General features: G+C 37.8%; 1 protein-coding gene across 1 annotated transcript in view; it reads left to right on the top strand.

Moving 5' to 3' along the window:
- The first annotated feature begins 15,010 nt into the window (after positions 1-15,010).
- Positions 15,011-18,725, top strand: part of LOC124982670 (disintegrin and metalloproteinase domain-containing protein 21-like) — a 143,350-nt gene continuing 139,635 nt past the window's right edge. Inside the window, exon 1 of the mRNA XM_047549651.1 lies at positions 15,011-17,087. Coding sequence (XP_047405607.1) covers positions 15,011-17,087 — 2,077 coding nt within the window. The remainder of the gene's footprint in view (positions 17,088-18,725) is intronic.

An 18,725-nucleotide genomic window follows, 5' to 3' on the forward strand; every position in this document is an offset into this window, starting at 1 on the left:
ATTCTCTACATTTGTGCATATAAAAAAAGAGTTCTTAACTGTCTCTTCTGCTTCTTGTAAGGACACCAGCCCTATGGAATTAGGGCCCCACCGTAATGATTGCATTTCACCTTAACTCCTTACAAACCTTAACTTCAAATACAAAAATATTTGGGGTTAGGAATTCAACATGCACATTTTGAGGGATGTAAGCATTTAGTAAGATGTAAAAGAAGCTGAGTGTGAAGAAACATAACCATAAAGGTCACCAGGGCTCTGCTTCGTATTTGACTCTTCCTCATGGTCTTTTATGGTTTGCATCTGGAATGTTCTCCAAAGGTCCATGTGTTGAAGGCATGGTCCTGATCCTGAATGCAGCATTGTTCAGAGTTGGAGCTCTTGGCAAGTGATTGACTTATGAGGGCTCTGACCACATCAATAGATAATCATCTGAAGGGTTCATTGTTGACCTTATTGAGAGATGGCAGAATCTTTAGGAGGTGGGATCAGGTCAGAGGAAGTAGGTCCCTGGGGACATGCCCTGGAAGGATGACCCCAGCCCTTGTTCTCTCTCTCTCTCTCTCTATACTTCCTGGAAGCTATGAGATGAACAGTTTTCCTTCACCACACCCTTGAACTGTGATGTGTCTTGCTTGTTACAGGCCTAGGAGAAATGGAACCAGCAAGATATGGAACTTGAAACTGTTATCCAAAATAAATCTTTCCTCCCTTGTAGTATTTTTCTCAGGCATTTTATCAGTGATGAAAGGCTAACACATATTCCAACTGAAAATAGAAAGAATATTAAAAATATTTCAAGATACACTAAAAAGTTTCATTTCTTTTAGAGACAATAGAATTTCCTTGTTTTATCTTTCTGTACTATTTTAAGTAAATTTGACTTATTGTATACAAAAATCATTGATTTGGGGTATTTTTAGAGTTTTCTGGAATCTTTTTAATGCCTCAATGGTGAACTAATACACAAAATCATTCTTCATACAAAAGAATGAGCCTAAAAATTTGCCCAAAGATTGAAGGGTCAATATGTAATTTTTTATCCTTATACTTACTTGCTTTCAAAATAATGGACTCTTTATCTAAATTCAACCAGTTCTCTTTACTTCATTTTGTTTTTCAATTTACTTGCTTGTCTGGTCAGCCACTGTGCATATGCAGACATGAAAGAAAAAAAAATAAAAAGGATAGGAAAAAAACATTTATACAAGCTGGACTCTTTCCAGACACTCTAAAAGATTTGAGTACAAGAAAGGGAAATTGTATTTGTATTTGTATTGCTTGGAAGTAGAAAATCAAAGCAAAATAAGCCATTCTCTCTCTCTTATGTGAACATGAAAGAAATTAATATTTTTTAAAAAGATATCTCACTGAGAAGAATCTTTTCTCTTATTATTATTTTGGCAAGAGATACCATTTTATGGATGGTGATTGTGGGAACATGACCATGAATTTAGCTTCCACTCCTCATTATATTTTAAACCTAACAGGAGCATGCATAATTTTATCCTTGCTACTAGGTGATGTAAGTGTGCTTATTATTGTGTCTCCTCTGAATTTACAAGTATGTTTCATCGCTTATTTTGTTTGTCAGCAAGAAGAAGATATATACATATATACCTATATATGTGTATACACACACACACACACATATGTAGGGGGATGCTGTGTATGCAAAGTTCTAATGGAATAAGGAGACCAGCTTTTAACAAAAAACTGATTATATCAAAACTTACATAATGTATCACCCAAATTACTGTTCATGAAATAATTATGAACTTTAATAAAGCCCATTAATATTTTTCTCTAACTTCCAAATTATGAAGGTATGTTTGTAATAGATAGCAACTATGTTTTCACTTTTATACTGTTTGTCTAGCAACTTCTCTACATAATGATGAATTTAACATCTTGTTATTCTTTTAGAATTAACATCTTTTCTTACTTTTCAAAGCTGATGATGTATTTAGTACTAAGGTGTTTTAGAATTCTGATGAATCTGACTCCCTTTAAAAGTTTCCTTACTTAGGCTGTAGGGAAGACAGTACTCTCTACTGATCATCATTTGTTTTAAACTAAGAATATAAATCCAAATTCTTCTCTTCATCCATGCCTTTTTAATTTTCTAGTGAATTTCACACTCAACAATAACAGTGCTGCCGTGGTTACAATCACTAATTTATTTTTAATTTTTGATTTATTTCAATTTATTTTTTAATAAATGAATGGAATGTCTCATGTCCTTTCTCCTCATCATTTATTCTATGCCAGCTGATACTAGGATAAAACACCAGGGAAATTTTAAATGGACTATAACAATCTAGTGGTCACCAAATGCTAAAGAATAAAATAGAGTAAAATAGGATCAAGAAAAACCCCAAAGAAGATAAATCCTAGGGAAACTCAGAAACACAGACATTAAGAGCAAGCAAACTTTAAAAATAAATGATGTAACCAAAGGCCAAATGTTTTCCCTGATAAGTGAATGACGATATATAATGGGGTGAGGAGCATGGGGAGTGAGAGAAGAATGGAGGAACTTTAGATTATGTAGAAGGAAATGAGAGGGCGGGGGGTATGAAAAATGGTGGAATGAGATAGACATCATTATCCTATGTACATGTATGATTACATGAATGGTACGAATCTACATCATGCACAACCATAGAAACGAAATGATGTACTCCATTTGGGTACAATGAATCAAAATGCAATCTGTAAAATATTAAAAAATAAAAAATAATTAAAATAAATAAATAAATGATGTACTTTGATCATTGTGCTTTTAAATTACAATGCACTTCCATAAGTAAACAGTCACAATTTTTGCCTCATAATGAAACAGGATTTCTCAATTTTTATACAAAGTATATTTTCTTACACCCTGTCTGCTCTTTCATCCAAAGGTATTCTTTTCCTATTTGAAAACTCTAGGCACAGTGTTCATTCAGGAAAAGTATCAGCTCTTCTCATGTGTTAGACTGTGAATTATGTTGTCAAGTTCTCTTTAACCTACTTGGATAATACACACACAGTTGCAGAGGAATGGGGAGGGAGACTCCTCAGAATAAAACCGTGTCTCATGGGATCAAACTTCAGCTTTCTCCACAAACAGCAAAATCATTTCAGTGTGTTGGCCCTGTAATCATTCATTTGTTTTCTACACTCATTTTTGGTTTATTGCTTTGTTCATCAGTTCATTCATCACCCAGTAGCTCATTTTATGTCTCAAAGTCTCAATTTATATGAGTGATTTGAAGTCCCAGAAAACCAAAGAGTTTTGAACCTAATTACCTTCTCCATCTCCTAGTTGCGTAAGTTGAAATATTATAGTCCTTCAAGGCATACACCTTATGTTTAAAATAGAAAGCAGTTATGTACCCTAGGAGCTGAGGAAGAGAAAAGTAGATTGTCAGCCTAAATTCATCCCAACATTTTTTTTATCTTGCCTTTGGAAGATTTCTGGAATTCAGCATCCCGAGTTTCCTAACAGCAAAGTAATTTGGGTTATTTTAATTTAGATCCATTAATTTTTTTATTTTCATTTTTTCTATTAAGGAGACAAGGAATACAGCATCTCAAAATGCCTATTCTTCCATGATGGGGAAGGAAGACTTAAAGGAGAGAGGGGACAAGCACCCTTCAAGCACACAGACACTGCAAGGAGTGTCGGATCAGAACAACACTGGCTACTCAATCTCTCTCCCCATCTTTAGAAGCACACGGTGTACTGGTTTAGATTCATAGAGCTGACTCCTAGCTTATTCAAAGCTTCCTCTGAAGGTGTGTGATGAAAATATATGAATTGCTGGCGTTCTCGTTGATGGTAAGAAGAAAGACAGCCCTAGCTTGATGTAGGGACCAGCCTCCACCTGACTGTCTCAGACCTCTGGCCAACAAAGGCCACTCACAGGGTCTCAATGCCAGAGGCTACAGCAGTCCCCTCATTAGCTGCTACAAGAAGGTGTCCTCACTGTCACTGATACTAAGAGTAGTGAGCTGGTGACAGCCAGGCAGAGGCAATTGCTGGAATAAATTTGAAGCAACGAGACAGTTTCCATAAAGCACTTGAGCAAATGGTGTTTTGTTTATAGCATGAGAACCATGCTGTAAACTCCTCTGACTAAATGTCATTTTACTGCAAATTGGAGGCAGTGACATAAAGTCAATTATTAGCTTTCTGCCCATGAAAAGATGGGTATAGAAAAGTTAACTTGCTACACTTGCAATCCTTGAGGCTTACGGAGTCTCCAGAAACCTGCTTCTCCTCATCTGATTACAGCAGGCCCACCTGGGATAATCAAACTTTTTATTCATTTAAAGTCAACTGATTAAGGATTTTAACCAAAACTGAAATATTCATTTGCAGCAGTACCTAGATTCCTGTTTGAGTGATTCAGAACTGAAATTCAGACTAGCTAAATATAGCTAAATTGACCATTGAAAATTTGTTATTTATTATCTTGGCCTGTTCTGCTGGTGGTAACACATGGCAAAGCTGCAGTACAGCATTATAACCAGGATATAGTTAAGTCAGAGTATCCCATCATTCATAAGGATTTTCAATTTGCCCTTTTTTAGCCACGCCCACTTCTCTCCCACTTACCCCTCCTCCACTCCTGGTCACCAGTAATCCGTTTTTCATTTTATCTTGATAATTTTATCTTCTCAAGAATGCTATATAGCTGGAATAATGCATTTTGAGTTTGGTTTCTTTCACTCAGCATCATAGTTTGGAGATTTATCCAGGTCGTTGTATATGTCAATGAATAGATTCTTCTTTTTTATTACTGAGTGGCACAGTTTAAGCACACACTGTTGATAAACAACAGGATTGTTTTCAGCTTTTGGCTATTTATAAATAAATACTTATGTTGTATTGTTAAAAAAAAAATTATTACTGCAGGGGTTGTTCCCACTTCCTCTGAAAAGACCTTAACACACAGAGGCTTACACACCTGTAATCCTAGACTCAGGAGATGGAAGAGGAACTATCACAAGTTTGAGGCCAGCCTCAGCAACTTAGTGAGACTCTGTCACTAAATAAAAAATTAAAGCTCAGTGGTAAAGATTCCCCTAGGTTCAATACCCTGTACCAAAAAAAAAAAAAAAAAAAAAAAAGACATTAACACACAAATTCTTGGGATTCCATCTGATGGTAAGGCCTGAGACCATTATTTTATTTCTGTAATCAAGGAAGTTAAACCATTTCCCCACCAATTCCAGTGTGAAGGCCATCTTGGGCCTGAGACACTGGGCCTGGAACAGGCTCCAGGACTGACGTAGTCTGAGGACAAATAAGCTGGAACTTTCAAAAGGATATTCTGATAAGCCAGTCCCCAAAAAACAACAGCCAAATGTTCCCTCTGATTTGTGGATGCTAACTCCAAACAACGGAGGTGGGGTAGGGGAATAATAGAAATTCACTGGAATAGATAAAGGGGAATGAAGGGGAGGGGAATAGGAAAGACAGCGGAATCAATTGTTCATAATTTTCCTAGTCTTGTATTTGTATAAACGAACAGGGTAACTCCACATCATGTCAACCACAAGAGTGGGATCCTAAATAGAATAAGCTATACTCTATGTATGTATATTCTGCCAAAATACATTCTACTGTCATGTACAACTAAAATGAACATAAATCGAGTGTCCTGGGACTTGACTGAAGGAAGTGTCAGACCCTGTTAAGGGGAACACCAGCTGCTAGGTGCCTTTTTTTTTTTTTTTTTTTTTTTAACCACCAGCATTAAATTTTCATTATAAAGGGAAGATCTTTTTTCTCGTGAACTAAGTACCCTGCCTCCTCTTGCTATCTGTACCAGCAATGTTTGTGCCATACTTACTACATGTTATCTAAGACACCAAGAAACTCACAGTCAAGTTTTTTCACACACACACACACACACACACACACACACACACAAGGATATTCTGGTTTAGCTTGGTCTGTAAGGACCAAAATGGTCCATGGTCTACGAGGACCAAAAAATGACTGGATGAAAGCTCTGAGCTTTGTCCTGTAGATCTTTGCCTAGCAAGTGTCACCTCAGACTCACCTCACCACAGGTGGACACTGGAAGGAAGCTCTATACAGGTTATGGCCAGACTGGAATTCAGTCATACACAGAAAATAATAGACATGATGTGATAACTTAAGCAAGATACAAAAGTCAAACTTCCTTCTCACATTGAATTTGCTTTCTGGGTTTTGATTGTGGTGGTGTTCTGTCTTATGGGGTGGGGGGTTGCCCTTTCCTGACTTCCCCTTCACCTACACTTCCCTTCCCTTCCACTTCCTTTTAAATATTTTCAAAATTGAAGTCAAGAGCACTTTCAATCAAGTCTTCAACAGGAGAAGAAAAAATTCAAGACAATTGCTGGAGTTCTTCTTTCATTCAAGCAGAAGGGAGGCATTCCAAGACCAGTGGTTTGGAAAATGAATCAGTAAAAATTAAGCCCAATATAAGAAAGTGAGAGGGTACTTCAAAAATGGGGAAGAAATTCACACTTTTTTCTTCTATCTTTTTAACCTTATGAACTGCCTATAAATAGAAGTTTTGGGATAAATTTGGTCAGGAAAAGAAACAGCATTCAATGCGACGAGAATAAAGGAATGGTTATTAAAATATAGTAAAAGGAATTAGATGAGACCAGATTTTTATCTTTTGTTTACATTTTATCTAGACACCTTTCATACTGGGGAAATTGTAAAAGGTTGATACCTGTCGCAAGGATCATCAAGCAGCACACATGACCATTTTCCTCCTAGTCTTCTATGTAGGGTGCCAAAATGCACTGCTCTGGAGCTCTGGAGCCAGAACCATTCATGCAGATTATAAAGTATCAGTTCCTTCATTTTTTTTCAACAGATTGGGATTCTTACATTGATTTTTATGATCCTTGGAGACTTCTTCAGGAAAATGGGGCGGAGGGTGAAGTTGTGGAAGGTCATTAAGCAATCTGAGAGACTGGATTAGTTGGTTGGTCTGAGTTGCTGGTATTCAGTTCTGGGCGTGAATTAGTGACAGAGTTGCCCTGGTTACCAGTGTTAGCCTGACCAGTCATCATGTTAAAGGTGACCCTGGAAGGTTCAAAGTTACTGTGCTGGAGAGTATAATCTGATCCCAATGTCCTCTGTCATATGGAGTGACGTTACCAGCACAAGGGTAGGTATCTCCAGAGGGTCCAAGGTCCAAACTCTTGACTCAAAGAATCGAGAAAGATGCAAGAAACTAGTAGTCAAGGCAGAGGCTTATTAAAAGCAAAAGTAACCTTGTGGGAGACCAGAGTGGGCTGAGCTGTGGAGTAGCTGAAGGTCCCATCTACACAGTGGAGCTCACTTTCATTGGGCTCTACTAGTTCTCCCTCTTCTCTCCTGGGTGAGATCTGGGGTTGATTGGCACCTTGATTGACAGTTGAATTTTACATAATTTCTTTTCTACTGCCCATTCATAAGTTTCTTTTTCCCTCTGAAAATGCACAAACGGGGGAAAAATTGCAATGCTAATGCTATGTTAGCCAGGTCAGTCTCTTGGGTTATCGTGCATGCCCAAGAAAGTGGCTTTCCGTTTATGGTCTTGAATTCACCTTGTGGTTCTCTAATTTTCTCCCCTTAATGGCAAGATGGCACAGTTTCCCCTCAGAGTAAGGGACTTCCAGTGAAGTGTCCTGAGGGCCCTGGCTGGGGCTGAGAGCTCCTTATCTCCTACCTAACAATGCCATGAATAGTCAGCCCCTGGTCAGTATAAATGTCATGGAATGCCCAAGAAGTCTTTCATTCCACCTTTGCAGGTTTTATCAAACTCCTTAATCAGTCTTCTGCTGATCCCTAACTTGAATCTAGGGCTTTCTCCACTATTTTTTCCTTTTCATGTCTTCATAGTAAGCATGCACAAATACAACTACAGTTTGTTTTGATGGAGTTCAGTTCACTGCTCAAACATCACTTGTAGAACACAAGGATAGTGATGTTTTATACATTTGTACCACATAATATTAAATGTTATAGATTCTATTGGTTATGTGAGCAATAGAATGCAAAATTTTACAGTAGAAATACTTCGTCATGATTTATATTTCAAAATAGAGTTTGGTGGCCTTAATTTTGTAGTTCAGCTTGAATTAAACTGTCTTAAAGAGTTCTATCACCAAATAATATACTTAATAATAATAATCTTAAATTCCAAAGCTTGTTTCCAACCCTATAATCTTGGTGACAACTGTAAGATCTTAATCACAAAGACAAGTCACCATTAAGCAGCTAAAATCCAAATATTTAAAAACTATTCTATTTTCTACTTTTAAGAAGAGAAAGTCACTATATTTCTCCAAATTAATCTTGTTAAGTAAAACCCAAAATCCTGAATATTGTGTATAGCCCAACTAGAAAAACAGATGAGCTAGGGAGGAACACCCCATCAGGGTGGAAAATTTTAAATCATAATTGCTCTACTCCACCTGAAAAACTCCAAAGAAAAAATATGGTCAGTAAAAGATCAGGGGTAGCTATGAATTTCACTATGGTCAGGGTGTAGTAAGGAGTCCCAGGTTCCCTCCTCCCAACCCTGGCCAGCATCAGAGTGTCCTCACACAGGGTCAAGGGAGTAGCTGCTATTTTCAGGTACACTGGGAGGATACTAAGACTCCCCCACCTGAGTGTCAGTGGAGACCATGTGGAGAACCTGTGTTCCTATGTCACCCAGCAGTAAGCGAATGTTCCACCCTTTGTGTTCTGGTGGTGCTGGAGGAGGCCCAGAGGAGGGTCAGGGCTTTCACTACTTCCCAGCAGTAGATACCCCAAGTCCCAGGGTGTCCACAGGAGGTGTAGGAAGGGGGCACTTCTACCTCTCCCAGTGAGGGAGGTTCTGTGGAGACCCAGTGGGAAGCCAGAGTTCCTCTTCCACATATAATAAGGAGTCACTGCAGCCTCGTGGTAAACCTGCACTGCTACCCAGATCTGCTGTGAAGAGGCAGCATCCAGCCTTCCCCAACCAGAGTAGCATCAAAGTGAAAGAAAAGAGTCACGTAAGGCCCAATGACAACACAAAATCCACGAAATACCCACAATGAAAATGAAAATCACGAGTTATGTACACAAGAGCTAGGAGGAACTAAAACTAGATGAAAAGGAAACTGAATAGATGTCAACCCTAAGGTATCAGAATGTTAGAAATATGTTACAAAAATTTTAAAGCAGCTCCATTGAAATGATTAAACCAGCAATTGCCATCATACTTGAAACACATTAAGAAATAGTATCAGCAAAGAAACAGACTCAGAAAAAAAAAGCATCCAAAAAGAAAAAAAAAAAAAAAAAGATGAAAATTTTAGAGCTGAAAAATACACCACTGAAAGAAAAACCAATAATTCCTTCAGTTATTAGCTCAAAAATAGAAGAGGCAGAGGTAAAAAAAAAAAAAAAAAAAACAGTGAATGAAAGGCAGCTGGTTCCTGAGATATCCATACAGGGAATCTTTAAGTCCAAGAAAACTAATTGTCACATCAAGGACCCTGTTGTGGCATTGATGATCCTGGTCTTCCAAAAATATGTTATAATTACGGATCTCTGTGCATCTGGACAGTCTTTGTGATAACTGAAGGAGCACTTGTTAAAGACATCCACTGTTCAAAAACTGAAATTTCAAGAGGGAAAGTCAAGAGCATTTAAAAGGAATCACTCCTTAAGTTATGAACCTATGTGGTCTGAACTTCACTTCCAGTCAGCCATCTGGGGACTCACAAGATGCTCAAATAATGAGCATCTACCCATGTACCTTTTTACTGAGCTTTAGCTTTGATAACAAGGAGCAGTTTGAAGTACCAGAAAACACTGCATAGAGGCAGAGTCCCTGCTAAAATCTGATGCATTCTGACTTTGCAGTATCTTAGTATCTTAGTAAGTTCAACAAGTTCAATATCTTCCCAGTGAGATTTAAAAGTGTTTGGTGATAATAGCAGCTAAAATACATTAACTGCTTACTTTGCAAAAGACAGTTTTTGTACTTTTCAATATTCTCTTGATCTGGAAAGATTCTAAGCTGGCCAGGCTGATGCTAATGTGGACATTACTTTGGACTCATGATCACCATTATTTAATTCCCTTTCTTATCACCAGGCTTCCTCAATCCTTGCTCATTTTCCAAGAATGTTGTGCTGTACAGAATATGAGTTACACATGCTTTCTTTCCCTTCTTGATATAAAAATCTCAATCCTGACTCACCTTATTGAAATACTCTTTCAGTTTCTAGAATGAACTTCTGTATTTCAGTTTGCAAACCTATTCTGTACCCGAATAGAACTGCTTGCTTTTACTTTGGCATTATTTATGATTTCTGGCTCACAATCCCCATGACAAATGCTCAAGTATAATAAATGGTTAAGCTTTTACTGTGGTTTACCAGAACCAACTGTTTAATGCTGTTGTTGTTCTATATCAACATCTTATAGGCTGCTAGCTCACCAATTTACCTATGAAATTCTTTCATACATTATTACTTTATTCCTCTCCCTTTTCTTATAACTTCTGATTTTTGCCTTTTCTTATTATGCATACTTATGCACAGATATGAAATGTCCCCATGTTATTCAGTGACCTTAAAAAGGAAGATGTAAATGTCTGTTTTCCATGGAATATGTTGTAGATGGCTTTGAAGATCCATGTAGTTTGATATATTTCAAATGTTTTATAATGTAGTTTGATGTGGAAGAAATACCCTTGGACCAGGGTAGAAGTATGAGCAAAAGTACAGATATACAATGACTATGTTATATGGAAGGGCAATATAAGCTAGGGTTAGAAAATCAAATTAGTAATATACGATGAATTGCTGGTGCACTTTAATGGGGCAAGGGAATCAGATTCATTCATGTCCAAAAGCTTAGCAGAGATTGTGGGAAAAGAGTGGGAAGGAAATGTAGTCATTTAAGGTGTTCTATAGCACTGAGACACTTGTTTTTAAATGCCTAAAACAAGTTTTAGCAATTAAATTCTAGCAATTAAATATGAGACAATTGAAAGAGGAAATTTTTATTTCTCCTTGTCATGTAAAGTCTCAAATAAAAATATTTGTCCATAAGATGAGTGCTACAAATGACCCATGAAGAAGGTTGTAATAAATAGGATCATAGGATCCAACAATTCATCTCTTGATAAGTCATTCAAGTGTTTGCTTCTACAGGAGAAAGGTACCAGTTTTTATGCATGAAGTAACACACATATCCATGCACACATACACGCTCATACACACACACACACACACACACACACACACACACACAGCTCTGTGATTCTTTTCAAAATTCAGATCTTTAGGAAGATCTCTGTCCTTTATAGTGTCTTATTATACTCATTTTATAATACAGTGCCACTAAATTTTTATATTTTTATGTTGTTACCCACAGATTGAAAAACACGGAATTAGGCTGAAAATTACAGCAATAAGGGATGTTATAATTGGGATACAGAGTTTAATGAATGGAATAAAAAAGTGGAGAAAAATAAACAATATTTATCAAAGATGATGCATAGTCATTTACTTTGAAGTCTCTGAACTATTAATGTACTCTTATACAAAATTAATGAAAATGTTATATTCTTTCAAGAGGTATGGTATCTGGGTCCAAAGTATAAAATAACGTTATAAGTGCAAACACAGTCTGGCTCAAATAGTTTACAAGTTGGCTAACTCCCTATTACTTGCTTCTGGTATATGTAAATTATCTAAGTTCATTTTCAGGAGTGTTGGATTGTTAATAGATGATTTTTTCCATCACAACAAAAATCCACTCTCCTTCATAATTACAAATATATTAGCAAGAGAAAACTGGAGAGCAAATCAGAAAATGAGAATTTTATTCACAATCTAAAGGTGTTGTTACTAGGGATTACTTCTGGGAATTTTGCTTTCTTTTGTGGGGGCTTGGAATTGTGTGAAGTAAACCTCCCTTATGTTACTTGATTATTTTACCCAAGCCACCTGGGCATTCTGTGGCTTTAATGATGATGAAATGAGTTCCCTGCCACATATCTGCAAACACAAAGCAAAGACTAATTAAAATATCTGATTTTTAATTAACCATACATTGAATGACAAATTCTTGGCTTGCCAACTCACACTAGCATTAGAATTCCATAGTAATAAAAACTTGTGAAAGTGAAGACAATGCTCACTTTTGATTTAGGCTCCTATGTATTGGTGAAGAAATTTTAAAAATCAGAAAGTTAAAAATTAGTGTGAATGATGAGCAAGAGATTATTAAAAGAATTGGAGTGGCTGAAATAAACATCTGTTTATTATTTCATCCTTGAGACTGAAGTATGAGGGTATCTTATCCTCATTTTATGTTTTCCCCTTATAAAAATTTCCCTAAGTAGACTGTGATTTATTTTTCCTGTTGTATTGGTAGCATGTTGTGGGAGGGGCAAAATCAGGTGAAAACATTAATCTAGATTGAGTTGAGGATTTTGGTCAAATGTGGTTGAACTGATGGAAACTGGAGCAAGGCTGTAGGGATGACAGATACCATAATGGGAACTTGAACAACAGGAAAACATGGAAAGAAAAGATGAGTCTTCCATAAATTTAATGGGTAAGTTTTAATTACGAATAAAATTGTTAAATTTTTAAGATGTAAGTAGGAGTGCTCAAAGGTGCTGATTCATATCATTAGAGGCTGATGGCAAAATGTGGTCGAAGAGATGAAAAAGCGTTAAAAAAAAAAAGGACAATACTAGGTGGTGTGTGGATTGCCCAGATACTTAGCAAACACGAGGAAGACATGGGTAAAGTTCTTGGCAGAGAATAAAGTGGTAAATCAGCTGTCTGATTTTTTTGTAGTTTGTATAAAAGTATTTTGGAGATTGGTTTATGAATAAGAAAAAAAGGGCTGATAGTTTAGTGGTTTGGAAGTAGATTTAGTGATCAAAGTAAATTAAAACTTAATGTCTAGCATGTATGGCATATGGCAATTCTGAGAGTGGAAAGCTTCTCCTCTGCTTGGATGAGATAAAATTTTCGTAACATTATGTAGTGATAAGGCTCTCTTCATAAGGAAATGTGAATAGAGAAGAGGTCGTTGCTGTATTTCATGAAAGGAAGATTCCAAAAGTGACATCAAAATGATTCTCAATGGAATAAGTCAAAGAACTTAGAATTCAGATAAAAAAAAAAAATAGAGAGAGAAATGGGTCCTGGGTCTAGGAGATGGTAGGTACTGAATCTGGCAACTTTCATTTTCTGTTACCTACTCTGGGATGTGATATTTCATTCATGTGTTTTAAACTGCTTGTAGCAGATCTTATTCTCCTAGAGGAATATTTTTTTTTTTCTACTAAGCCAGCAATTCTTTTTTTTAAAGATGGTTGAAGGGACTGGGAATTTAACCCAGAAGTGCTTTACCACTGAGCTACATCACAATCCCTTCTTGTTTTTTATTTTAAGACAGGGTCTCACTAAGTTGCTTAGGGCCTCACTAAGTTGTTGAGGTTGGCCTTGAACTTGTCATCCTCCTGCCTCTTCCTCCTGAGCTTCTGGGACTACAGGCATGAACCACCACACCTGGCCTAAACTAGCAATTCTTAATCTCATTACTTCAATGATCTGATAAAGACTGGATATTTTCACTATCCAAATAACTATTTTATGCAAAATATTGACTGCAGTTTTCCAAATTCATAAAGTGCACCTTTTCCTCAAATACTGTGCCTAAATGTATGATCCAGACCACTAACTTACTTAGGTCTACATCATTCACTTATGTTTTCCCCAGCAGGCAGTTCAGCATCTACATACTATGTTTTATTAATATCTTATCCAAGGTACAAAGCAAGAAGTCAAAGTTGCCCATCAACTCTGTGCTAGTAGCAGATTTCTCATTTTCATGTTATTACTAAGCTTTCTAGTATTTGTATTTATATTGATATCTATCTATATACTTATTTAATTTATGAAATAAATATATTTGAGTGTTGATTTGGGGAGTTAGTTGGCCTCTAATCCTAAAAATGCCAGGAGATTGAACCCTTTGTTCTGGAAAAACACTGCTACATTACCACACTTCTTGCCTCCTCTTGGCGTTCACTGATCTTTTATTCACTTGGTTTTGCCTTCAGCTTTTATCCATTTGCCACTGTTGCTTTTCCAGCATGTTTGGTTTCCTTCCCACTTAATCTATGCAGAGATTTTGAAAAATGTTTTATTTCCTAAGAGCAGAAACAAATATAAACATCTGTGACTGTCTTCAACCCAAGATAATCCCTCCTCTAATTTTACTTTCTTGTTTTGTTTATTGGACTATAGTTTTCTTTACAGTAGATACCAGTACTTTTAGAGTAGAGGTGATGTTTGGATACTTTGTGGTTTAACAGGTTTCAATGAAGATAGGACAAGTACTGATTTGTGGCATGAACATAATCCTTTACATATTAAGGACCATGAGAAAAATTAACATGTGAGCACTTTTGTAGATTGTATTTCTCATGATTAATGTGATTAATTGATCCTATGAAATACAAATAAAGGGAAAAAATCATTTTTTTTTTCAAGTTCTTATGTGTCAATCAAGATTCTCTCATCAAAAGAAGATATGTTTTCCTTTCAATAAACACACTTCTGATTTAAAAATTTATGGAGGAAAGGTTCACATATAAACATACATGTATAATGAATCCATGTGACCTTCACCAAGGTTCAGTTATCAACCATCTGTGGCCAATTGCTGTTCTTTTGTACATCAGAGGCTGAATCTGCCTAAGACACTCAAGAGCAGATTCAATGCACTATCTGGAACCAAACACTCTTCCATTTTAATCCATGCTTATTCTTTCTCCTTCATTCTGGCCTGCTCAGACAAAAACCCCATCTCTGCACTTCTTTTTGTTCTTACTTTTAGTTGCTGTTCTGATGGATTGACTCTGCCAGAAAAAGACCATTAAATATCAGTGCTACGTGCAACCAGCTCAAAGGGTGGAGATTCCTGCCCTCCCTTCTTTGCTCTCAGCCCCTCTTCATAATGACTGTAGGTGAGACCTTGGTGCATGTGAAGAACACTCTCCTCCTGTTCTGGCCATTGGTGTCTCTGTTCCTTTCTTGTTGGCCCCTGATTGGGCACTCTCAATACCGCAATCCCCCAGAAGTGGTGATACCCTTGAGAGTAACTGGCCGTGGAAGACACATAAGCACTCGAGACTGGCTCTCCTACAGCCTGCACTTTGGGGGCCAGAGACACATTGTCCATATGAAGACCAAGAAGGTTTTGGTATCCAGAGATTTCTCTGTGTTCACCTACACTGACCAGGGTGCTCTGGTTGAGGATATGCCTTTTGTCCAAAATGATTGCTTCTATCATGGCTATGTGGAAGGGGACCCAGAATCCCTGGTTGCCCTCAGTACTTGTTTTGGAGGCTTTCAAGGAATGCTACAGATAAATGACATTGCTTATGAGATCAAGCCCAAAACGTTTTCTGCTACATTTGAACATTTGGTATATAAGATTGACAGCCAGGAGACACAATCCCTACCCAGATGTGGATTAACAGAAGAAGAAATAGCATGGCAATTGAAGTTTCAAAAGAATGCTACTACCACTCTAATGCAAAGTTCCCTTGAGGGTATATGGCTCCACCAGTGGTTTCTCGAATTGGCAATTGTGATAGAACATGAACAATTCATTTTTCGGGGAAGTAATATCTCAAAAGTGGAGTTGGAGGTACTCATGGCTATTGATTTAGTAGACGTCTTTTATAACATAATGGGTCTTGATGTGATTCTCACTGGACTTGAGATTTGGAATGAAGAAAACCCCTATATAGCAAGCAGCACACGTACAATGTTGCGTGCATTTTGCAATTGGAAAAAAGTCAGCTTTAATTCTCGCGTGAGTCATGATGCTGCACATATTGTCATAAAACAAGATTTTTGTAATACAAAGCCTTTTACATCACATTATAAAGGAATATGTGACATAAATAGAAATTGTGGATTAGAGTGTATTTTAAGTGACCAACTGCTTCCATTTGCATCGGCAGTGGCACATGAGCTTGGCCACAATTTGTGGATGCGAGATGATGATAGTACTTGTGTGTGTGGGAAAAGCATATGCATCATGAATAAAGAGGTTAGTCCTGCAGAGGTATTCAGCAACTGCAGTTATGCTGCTTTTTTTAACATCATTAGCAATAGTACTTGTCTGCACACAGCACCAAATCCAGAGCACATCATCACATTTAAGCGCTGTGGGAATGGTGTGGTTGAAGAGGAAGAACAGTGTGACTGTGGCTCCATGAAATCATGTACAAATGATACATGTTGTTTGCAAAACTGCACTCTGACACCTGGGGCTGATTGTGCTTCAGGGCTTTGTTGCAAAGACTGCAAGTTCAGGCCGTCAGGCACACTCTGTAGAGCACAGGAAAATGAGTGTGATCTGCCAGAGTGGTGCAATGGCATTTCACCTAAGTGTCCAGATGACGTGTATGTGGAGGATGGAATCCCTTGCCTGAACGATAGCTTCTGCTATGAAAAGAGATGCAACAGCCATGATGAGCAGTGTAAGAAAATTTTTGGCAAAGAAGCCAAGAATGCAAATCAGATTTGTTACAAGGAAATTAACATCCGAGGTGACCGTTTTGGTCACTGTAGTGTGGAAGACACTAGATATGTACCATGCGATATCTCAGATATCTTGTGTGGGCGAGTTCAGTGTGAGAATGTGATAGCAATTCCTTCACTGGAAGAGCACACTACTGTGCATTGGACTCAAATCAATGGGGTCACCTGCTGGGGAACAGACTATCATTTTGGCATGAGCATGACTGATATTGGTAATGTGAAAGATGGTACAGTGTGTGGTACAGAATACATGTGTCTCCACAAGAAGTGTGTCCCTATGCCTCTTTGGGAAGATGCTTGTTTGCCTGACAGCTGCAGTATGAGAGGGGTCTGCAATAATAAACATCACTGCCATTGTGACTATGACTGGGCCCCACCCAACTGCCTGAAGGAGGGCAATGGAGGTAGCATTGACAGTGGCCCACCCCCTCAGAGAAGGAGGAAGCCACCATGGTGGATTTACCTATTAATACTGATATGTATTCTTCTTACAATTTTGTTGTGCATTTGCTGTCTTTGCTATTTTTTAATCTGGAAAAAAACTAAGGAATCAAATAAAGCAGAAGAGCCAATTATTAAAACTTCACCCATGGAAGAGGAAAATGTTGAAATTTCACCCCCGAAACCAATGCAAAGTGTTCGAATTTTGATTGAGAAAGAAAAGGAAAGTCCTGAAACTTCAATTAAGAAAGAAAAGAAAAGTTTTACAACTCCAAGTAAGAAAGAAAAGAAAAGTTTTACAACTCCAAGTAAGAAAGAAAAGAAAAGTTTCCAAACTGCAACTAAGAAAGAAAAGAAAAGTTTTCAAACTTCGACGATGAAAAAACAGCCAACTCCAAGTATGAAAAAAGAACAAACTTCAAGTGTGAAAGAAAAGCAAAACATTGATACTATACCTCAGAATTAACAGCAAAAACTTACAATTTCAGAAAATAAAGTCAATCCTAATGAAAGCTTGCATGTATTAATTTTTACTAATCTAGGAGTGGAAATATGTGGTTTATCAGAGACCACTGACAGAAAATAGGAGAGATCCATTATATTTCAAGATCATAAATATTAGTCTATGAATAAAGGTAATTCCCAGCACATTACTATTTTTCAATATTTTAAGACATTTTAGTGCTTTGCCTTTCATTGAATTAATCTCTTTGGGTTTATTTAGCAAAAGCACAGTTCATAAGTATATGTGCATGTGTTTGTATATTTGTGCATATGTGCATATTTTAAATTTGCTGTCTCACAACCCAAACCTTCCTGCCCTTTTTACATTCCTTAGTCACATGGAGACAGGAACAGTACAAATAACATTTCTTCTTTGACCTCCCTCCTATTAGTTTCTACCTCCTGGTGTATCGCGCTCCCCGCCCGCAGAGAGACACGACACCTGGTTCTTTTCAGCCTTTTTATTGCGCGCACCCCCATCCTCTCAGTTCTTTCTTTGTTCTCCTCTTTCTTTGTTCTCCCTTTGTTCTCCTTCTTCCTCTTAGAGGAACTTACACTCCAATATATATATTACTGTAACCAATCAGCTTTTTAGCACGAGGGGAGAGCATGAACAGATACAGGCAGTAAATGCAGACATGCAGTGATCATGCACTGTCCACGAGGGAACTCAACCAATCCCTGGAACTTCCTCAAAATAATGTCAGTTGTTTGTGCAAAAGTTAACTGCTCTGGCTCACTGCCAGGCGCCATCTTAGCCTTACCTAGGGCCAGGGGTCCCGGGCACCCCGACAGTTCCCCCTTTTTTATTATAAAATTAAGGCTCGGGACCGTGCCTGTCTTAGGCGGAGTGGTCAACCACCGTCCTTACCCGTCATCGGATGACTGTAGAGCATGCTACAGCTCCTGTCTTAGGTCAGTACAGGTCACCTCCTTCCTTACCTGTATGACTACCGGCCCAGCATCGTGAGCCATACTTGTGGGGAACTGCTGGCCTCTAGGGCGGCCATGGCCTGATGGAAGATGATGCGATCTCTAGCATAATCTTGGCGCATGCGCATGATAAGGCGTGTGAGGAAGATAACAGTAATAACCATGAGTGTACATAGAGCTCCCATTCCTGTCCATTGCTTTACAAAGCTGAAAGAGGAGGATAACCAACTTAGCACTTC

Source organism: Sciurus carolinensis, chromosome 4, assembly GCF_902686445.1.
Source record: "Sciurus carolinensis chromosome 4, mSciCar1.2, whole genome shotgun sequence".
NCBI lineage: Eukaryota > Metazoa > Chordata > Mammalia > Rodentia > Sciuridae > Sciurus > Sciurus carolinensis.